General features: G+C 39.4%; 1 protein-coding gene across 1 annotated transcript; it reads left to right on the plus strand.

Annotated features, from left to right (window-relative positions):
* Positions 1-208: 208 nt before the first annotated feature.
* On the plus strand, positions 209-7,552 carry LOC105940653 (uncharacterized). Its single transcript, XM_012916440.3, has 6 exons — positions 209-368; positions 4,084-4,229; positions 4,312-4,373; positions 4,769-4,882; positions 5,673-5,771; positions 7,297-7,552. Exons 1-6 carry the CDS (start codon positions 252-254, stop codon positions 7,464-7,466), a joined length of 708 nt encoding a protein of 235 aa, XP_012771894.3. The 5' UTR covers positions 209-251; the 3' UTR covers positions 7,467-7,552.
* The last annotated feature ends 967 nt before the right edge of the window (positions 7,553-8,519 follow it).

Below are 8,519 nucleotides of genomic sequence, written 5' to 3' on the forward strand. Positions count from 1 at the left end.
TAATTTAATTTGTTACATTTTCAATCTTTTTATTTCCTAGGGGTGAAAATCCCTTAGGTGGCATTGCCGCAACACATTTAAATAACCCCCCTGACTGTACTGCCACAGAGTAAATATGTCTGTTATGTTCTTTTAAGTACGATTACAACACATAAGTAAACAATTGAGCAATACGTCACCTAAACTGGGCTGAGTCTCGTATGTCTAAAACACACTTCAAAGTCTGAACCCACACTATCAGCAGATGAGCCATGATGGAGTTTGTTCACGTTGCTGTAGCTGTGCTCGGTCTTCTGTCTCTTGGACACTCAGCTCCTGTGACAAGCTGTGAGAATCTAATCCAGCCTCGTGAAATCCACGGAAATCAGGTCAGACTCTCTCTTATCTCACCTTTCACTTATCACTTTCCGCTGAGTAAAATAAGTTTTGAACATGTCACCAAATTTACATGAAATTTACACCAGATGTGGGTAACCACCCATCCAGTCCACACATACAAAGAAGTAAAATCATCAATGTCCATAAATTAAGCTATGTGTTATAATAAGATGACACAAGGAAAACTATTGAACACATGAAGAAAGGAAGTTGCAAAAAGGCATGGAACGTCATGACACCAGCTGAAATCTATCAGCAATTAGAAAGCAATCCTGCCCCCTAGTGCAAATTAATATCAGTTGGTTCTATTCTAACTGATGGCCTATAAAAAGATGTCTCATTACCAAGGTGTCACACAAACTCCTACTGTAACTTTGCAGGTGGAGATGGAGAAAATGACACTAGGGCTGAGGAGGGAACAGCTTAGATTGATTTATTGGGCAAACTTACAGGGTCAGCGGAAGGATCACCCTACACTAGAAGTACTTAAACCTTGCTGGGAGAAAGGCAGGAGGAAGTTAAAGAGCTTTGGATGGGTGGTGGGGGAAGAGCTAGAGAACTTAAATTAGATCAGTTAGACATATGCCAGCGAGTGCCGTGGCCTGCAATCACTCCACGGATACTTCCTGAAGCAACTGTAGATTTTGCTTTATTGCACCAGAAGAGTCAGGATAGGGCAGGCGGTCTACACTCAAATTCAGTTCACGGTTACACTGAACAGTATTGTGGGTATGTGCAAGTATATACAGATGCTTCAAAGAATCCAGCTAAGTCATGTGGGGGTAGCAGTAGTAATTAGGAAGAGGATTAATGATGGATTGTCTGTGTTTACAGGAGAAATGATAGCAATTCTATTAGCGGTTCAATGGGTGGAAGAGTTGAGGCCGTTGAAAGCAATTATTTGTTCAGATTCAAGAGCAGCCTTGGTCAGTCTACAGAAAGGTCATTCGGAAGGTAGATCAGATATTTTAATAGAGATTCAGCAAACTCTTTTCAGAATACATATCTGTCTGTCAGTAGTGTTTGTATGGGTCCCAGCTCACTATGGGGTAAGGGGGAATGAAGCAGAGGATAGGTTAGCAAAAGAAGCCACTAATCATAGGATAGTTGATCTGGCAGTGAGTTTTGGTCAGGTGGAAGTTAAGAGTATTATTAAGCTAGAAATGAGGGGTAGATGGCAGAAACAGTGGTAAGAAGAAAGGTGGGGAAGGTGGTTATATAAAATTCAAAGGGGGGTGGGAGTAAGGAGAGCCACAGGAAGGAGTAGGCGAGAGGAGGTGGTGGTGTCAAGACTGAGATTTGGACATACAGGATTGAATTCTATACTATTCTTGATAGGGAAACATAATTCAGGGAAATGTGATTGTTGTGGAGAGGAGGAAACTTTGGAGCATGTTATTTTGCAGTGTCGGAAGGTAGAGAGGACACAACTGGTTTGAAGTCTCAGTAACATTAACATGAAATTGGATCTTATTAAGTTATTACAAAAGGAGTCGGGGAATAAAAGTTATCAGGCTTTGTTTCAGTTTTTGAGAGAAGGAATATTCTTTGGAAGGATATGAAGTAGGTTGCTTTTAAAAATTTTTTTTTTTAATTTTATTTATTTATTTTTAATCCTGTCCACACTCCATACCAGTGGTGGTGGAAATGCACCATGCAGTTGTTTGCCAACTGCCAATAATACTTACAAGAAGAAGAAGGTGTCACACAAAAAACATATCATGACCTTCATAATCTTATTGTTGCAAAACAAATTGATGGCATTGGTTACAGCAGAATTTCTAAATTACTGAAGGTTCCAGTGAGCACTGTTGGGGCAGGACAGAACATAATTTCACCATAAAGCATCCAGAACCAGCTGCTCCCCACCAGTTTTCAGACAGGGGAGTGAAAAGAATTATCTGAAGAGTTGTCCAAGAGCCAAGGAGCACTTGCGAAGAGCTACAAAAAGACTTGAAATCCTCTCAACTGCCATGGCCTGTATGCACGCTCACCATGCAAGACTCAATTGCTGAAGAAAAAAAACATACTAAAGCACGTTTAAGGTTTGCTGAACAACATTTAGACAAGCCTGTGAAATACTGGGAAAAATATACTCTGGTCAGTTGAGACCAAAACTGAACTGATGCCTTAATACACGCCATGTCTGGAGGTCAAAAGGCCTCACCCCAAAAACATTATACCAAAAGTGAAGTTTGGAGTTGTATGGGGCTGTTTTTCATCATGTGGCACTGGAATGTTTCATATAAATGGAGGAAGATGAATGGAAAAATGTTCTGCTGCCATCTACCAGGATGTTGAAGATGAAAAGCTGACGGACCTTACAGCAAGACGATGATCCAAAAACAAAATTTGAAGACTGTTTGTGTAGAAGAATGAACCAAAATCACACCTGATCGATGCCTGCGGCTAGGAGGCGTCTTGAGGTTGTCATTACCAACAAAAGCTTTTACATGAAGTATCAAATACAATTTCAGTAAACGTGTTCAATACTTTTTCCTTCTTTCATTTCTCATTCTTACACATAACATCTATGGTTTGATTTCTTTGTGTAACACTGGTGGTGCAATACTAGTAGTGGGCATGTAAGACCTGTTAGTGCTACTTCTTGCCTTCTTTGCATGTAGTACGGGCAGTATAGTTACCTTTAACCTTAGTACGAGGACAGAAGGGGAATATGGGCCAGATCAGACAGGTTCTAGATTTGTAGGAGCCAAGGGTGTATGACAACAGAGGACTTGTACGCAATAGGTGTAGAAAACACAATTGCATTTATTAGCAATTATTAAAGTTCAGCAGGTTGTGCACATTTAACAAAAGTAGAGCGCGCTTCTTGAGAACAAAATAAAATAAAATAAACCCCACAAATGGTCGACCCAAGGATATATTTTCTTTTGTGTCTTTTTTTTAAAAGTCAATTTCAGTCTTTCAGTGTTCACTAGTCACTCAGTGTGTTTGTAACCAGTCGGGTTACAATCTACCAGTTCATCTGGCTCTTTGGGCTGGGCTCGCCATCCAGTACTGGAAAAGGGATCCTCGATTCTTCTCAGGTCCTCAAAACCAATCCAATCCAAATAAGCAAAGGGAAAAAACTTGACCATGTGAAGCAACAAATGCTACACGGGGCTTCACAGTGCTCACGCTGGCTCACGGCCTCTGGAATACAGTATCACTCTTATTATTCTCACCGAAAAAGGACTTTCACTATCCAGCTAGCTTCTTTGCTGCACGAGTAAGCGGATCTTTTACCGTCTGTGTCTCTGGTGTATCTGACTGGCACACGAAGGCACACACAGGTGTCTGAGCAGCACACACAGACTGGGGGAGGGTCAGACCGGCCAATGATTGGTCGCTCAGTGGATCTAACAAACACACTCTAAAGGACTGCCCCCACACCATTTATATATTACATATACATATGTACATATTAATTAAACTTATGTTTACATGCTTTTTATCAGTATTTATTATAATTAACTTTGTTTTTATCAATATTTATTCCCATTGTGAGAGTATGAATATTTATACTTTTAATCCCATTTTTAACACCGGGTTACATTTGCATGTGTGGACTGGCTGGATTGTTACTGACATCTGGATAGAATTTTACGTCAATAGCACCTTTAGAAATGTATGTACTGAGAAATCTGGTGATGTTTTCAATACTTATTTTACCCCCTGTATATTATACACCATCTGTTTCAGCTGGTGGGAAAATGGACACAAATAGCAGAGAGCACAGGCATACCTGGATCCAAAATGCTGACGAAGATGCTTGTGGAGACCGCCTGGATGAACATCACTGCTGCCAATGAGGCGAATACGTTCAATAATCTTCATATTCAAAAAATGTAATAAAAATGATAAAACCTTGCCTGAACTGATACTGTTTTCAAATAATCCGAATTTAGAAATCTCTTTATCTTCTAAAAGGATGGGCATGTGCTTCACATTGAAAACCAACATGACTTTGGTTAACAACACTTTCAATATGGGTGAGTATTACTGAGGGAACAAACATTTGGATGACCACCCATATGGAAAAGATATATATAAATCTTATAAAGTTTTTATCTGTCTTGTATGAAACTTGTATGAAAAGAATATAAGAGTGAAAACACATATAAGATCCCTTGAAAAATTATACAATGAAACTTGTATGTTTTGTATACTTACTAAAAAAAAATATGAAAGTAATGAGAAAGTGGCCACTTTCATGAGTAAATCATATATGTTTTTACTATTTCTTTTCCATATGGGCAGATTTAGACTTTGTGCCTAGCATTGCCACAACACTTTCATTATATCGATTGGTGTGTATTTGCACACTGCACCCTTACCAATGCTAAAAGGATATGAAGCGTGGCCATCATCTGTCATCTGTCCACAGTGCACAATTACCAATATTCTGCTTTCCTGCTGAATACTGGCTGCCCTGACTGCCTTGTTATCTACTCAAATAACACCATTGGAAGAACCACAGTTAAAGCTCTCCAGCTCCTGAGTAAGAACAATGACACACCTAAATAATGTAATGTCAAAGTACTTAAGTATTTTTTATGGTCCAGCTTCATGCATTTAATTTATTATAGCTGAAAGAAATGCTGGTGACTAATTTCCAAGTTAAAACAGTGATTAATCATTGAACAGTGGTTTCCCCTGCATTAATGAATCAAATCCAAACACTGCCCTTTGAAATACCAGTTACAAATAATAGTTGCCCACTAAAGGCATTTTTTCAGAAAACAAATTTAAAAAGAATAAAGCATCAAGAATAAAGTGCAGTGATGTGAATGTATTTGCCCTCTTCCTGGTTTCTCTCTATTTTGTGTACTAGGCACACTTACATGTTTCAGATCATCAAATAAATTTGTATATTTGACAAAGATAACCCAAGAAAATACAAAACACAGTTCTTAAAGAAATATTTCATTTACTGTGTGAAATTGTAATTGTCTCTAAATCTAACAACTGGTTAGCAAGAACTGAAATCAAGCATTTGCAGTGATTGGCAATGAGTATTTTTTTCAAAACTCTACTATGTAGAATCCCTTCAATTGAGCCGTACTGGATTGGATTTTCAAGCATGAACGGATTTTAAAAGCCATTTAGACGTGGCTTTGCTCATGTGCTCACGGCCACAAATTCTCCTTCAATATCATGGTTGCTTCAATTACAGCAAGTGGTCCAGGTCCTGAAGTAGTAACAGCAACAGTTGTTTCTTTGTGTTTTAATCTTTTTATTTACTTGGTGTCACTGTGTAGGCCCCGTGCTAACACTTTTCTGTCTCTCAGGTAGGAGAGTTAAAGTGTCTGCTGCTGAGTTGGAAGAGTTTACAAAGCAGGCAGAGTGTCTGAACCTAGAATCCCCTGCTATCTTGGATTCAGAAAAGGGTATGAACCTTTATATAATATGAAAGCTTAGAAACTGCAGTTGAACTGAATATTACTTCTTCAGTCTAATATTATCTTTATAAAGTGGCTTGCAAAAGTATTCGGCCCCCTTGAACTTTTCCACATTTCCACAGCCACAAACATGAATCAATTTTATTGGAATTCCACGTGAAAGACCAATATAAAGTGTTGTACATGTGAGAAGTGGAAGGAAAATCATACATGATTCCAAACATTTTTTTACAAATAAATAACTGCAAAGTGGGGTGTGCATAATTATTAAGCCCCCTGAGTCTATCCGGTTGTTCAGTGATGACGCGACGAATCCTACTTCTGGGTCTAAAGTAGTCTGCGTTTAATATGGCTTTTGTGTTGTTAACATGTTTAATGTTATGTATTTTCTTCTATTTGATCTCAAAAAGCTCCTAAAACAGTCAGTGATCACTGACCTCCCTCAGCTTTTATTACCGCTAATCATTTATTTAAGCTCAGTTTTTAAAACCTTAGGATGTAACTACAGCCCAGCCCATGCAGCAGTATATGAATGACTAACCTCGTATTGTGGATGGATTATCTCAGTTGTTCTCCTGGCTGAAGTTTGGTCCTTTTACAGCATCCTGCCATGCGATTACATTTGTTCCTGACCACCGAGAGCACTCACGCTAACTTTTATTGAGTGGAAAAAAAGTTAGCTTGTTTATATTATGCTAACATAGCTGTGTCGCTAGCGGTCACGTAGCACATCATTATATACCAGGTAGCCCAACTTCAGTAACCCTACAAACGTCACTGCTGTTTAGTTTTCTGTCTTCATTTATGCTGGAAGTGATAACAGAGCTGTACGTTTTAATTTGTTTCCAAAACCCCGCAGTCAGGACATGCTATATTGTATTTAGATAGAAGCTAGCGAGCTAACTCCCTGCTAACTTCTAACTCCGTTAAATGTCATAAATTCCGTTTTCATGGATGCCTGGATGTTAAACTCAATTGTTACACCTGGTAGAGCAGAACACTGATCATTTTATTAAAGATGAAAGACTTTAGACAGTTTTTCAACTCTCAGTAATGCCATAGTGATCGTTTGATATATGGACCTGCAGCGGAGTTTAGACCCAGACACGGCTAGTGACGTCAGACTGAACAACCGGATACTTTGTGGAACCACCTTTTGCTCCAATTACAGCTGCCAGTCTTTTAGGGTATGTCTCTACCAGCTTTGCACATTTAGAGACTGAAATCCACTTTTTAGTTATTTATTTATAAAAAATGTTTGGAATCATGTATGATTTTCGTTCCACTCCTCACATGTACACCACTTTGTCTTTCATGTGGAATTCCAGTAAAACTGATTCATGTTTGTGGCTGTAATGTGACAAAATGTGGGAAAGTTCAAGGGGGCCAAATACTTTTGCAAGCCACTGTACTCTTTATATTTTTGTAACCGCCATGTTTGATAAGTTCATAGATTAATCAAATGTATTCTTTCTCACATGAATGAACTTTATTTACAAATGTCTTCTTGCAGGGTTTTGCCCAGATCCAGCACTCACCCCAGGAACAAAGACTATTGATCTGTCCTTGAGCAACATAATGCCTGATGATCTCAACCTATCGGAGAAGCTTTTCACTGAGAGTGGAATGAAGACCATTTTGGAAATGGTCCAAACTAGTGTGGATCTATTCAAGGAAGACTGACGTGGTCATAAATGTCACTAAGTGTTGATGAAGAAGCCATGTCTGTCAAGAGCATTACCACTAAAATTAAACATGCTAAAAACATATGAGTGGCCGTCATCTCTCTTCAAAGCAATTTAGATTTAGCTTCACTGAACTGACATAAAAATGAAAATATTCATTTGCTTTCTGAATAAATGGCACCAAAACATTTCTACTTTCTCTATTTTAAGGACATTATAGTGCATGAGTAAATGCCGATCAGGCTCCATAGTGCCAGGCAGCGAGCACGGCCTGCTAGAGGAGATTGTGCCCTCAGGCCACCCTCATGAAGTCTGTTTCTGATTGATTGGTCAGACACATTCACACCAGTGGCCTGCTGGCAGCTCTCATTTTCTTCCTCCTTGCATAAGAGAGGAGATATCGATCCTACTGATCGGTTAAGGACCTTCTACGACCCTGTCCAGCTCACCTAGAGTAACTGTGTGTCCCCTAGTGTCTGCTCCATCCTCCTGAGTCTGTGCTAGGAGACAGAGCATACCTTCTTGCAATGGCTCGTATTGATGTGCCATCCTAGAGGAGCTATGCTAGCTGTGCAACCTCTGAAGGGTCCAGGTATTGCCTCATATAACCAGTGGAAACACTGACCTTAGCCAAATGCAAAACCAATAACAATACCAGTAATAATAATAAATTGAAATGTGAATGTTCTCGCTCTGCTAAAAATTAGACTCAGCATCAGAATCACCTGATAATCTCCTTTGTAAAAAAAGTTTAACCCGTCAGTTTTGTTAGTCTGAGCAGTTGGCAGGAACGGTGAAAAATAGGTTACAGGTTGTTCGGAATAGTCTCCAAGTTAGCTCCATCGTTCTGCTTTCTGCGGGCCAATATGCCCTTCTCCTCCCACACCTGTTTCCTTGCTTCCTGCATCCACTAAATGGATGCAGGAAGCAAGGCAGCTGCGGAGGAGTCCTTCTTTGATGTTCATTGTGGTTGAAATGTGGCCCCAGAGCGTTACCAGATGATTATTCCAAGATTTTCCATGTAATTGGCTCCATACAGTGGCACATATCG

This window comes from Maylandia zebra, linkage group LG6 (assembly GCF_041146795.1).
Source record: "Maylandia zebra isolate NMK-2024a linkage group LG6, Mzebra_GT3a, whole genome shotgun sequence".
In the NCBI taxonomy this organism is placed as follows: Eukaryota; Metazoa; Chordata; class Actinopteri; order Cichliformes; family Cichlidae; genus Maylandia; species Maylandia zebra.

Bases quoted from the DNA above. Each gene is read 5' to 3' on its own strand.
- LOC105940653 (XM_012916440.3), top strand. From the start codon at position 252: ATGATGGAGTTTGTTCACGTTGCTGTAGCTGTGCTCGGTCTTCTGTCT. The intron at 369-4,083 runs GTCAGACTCTCT...CATCTGTTTCAG, and splicing joins GTGAAATCCACGGAAATCAG to CTGGTGGGAAAATGGACACA. The intron at 4,883-5,672 runs GTAAGAACAATG...TCTGTCTCTCAG, and splicing joins TAAAGCTCTCCAGCTCCTGA to GTAGGAGAGTTAAAGTGTCT.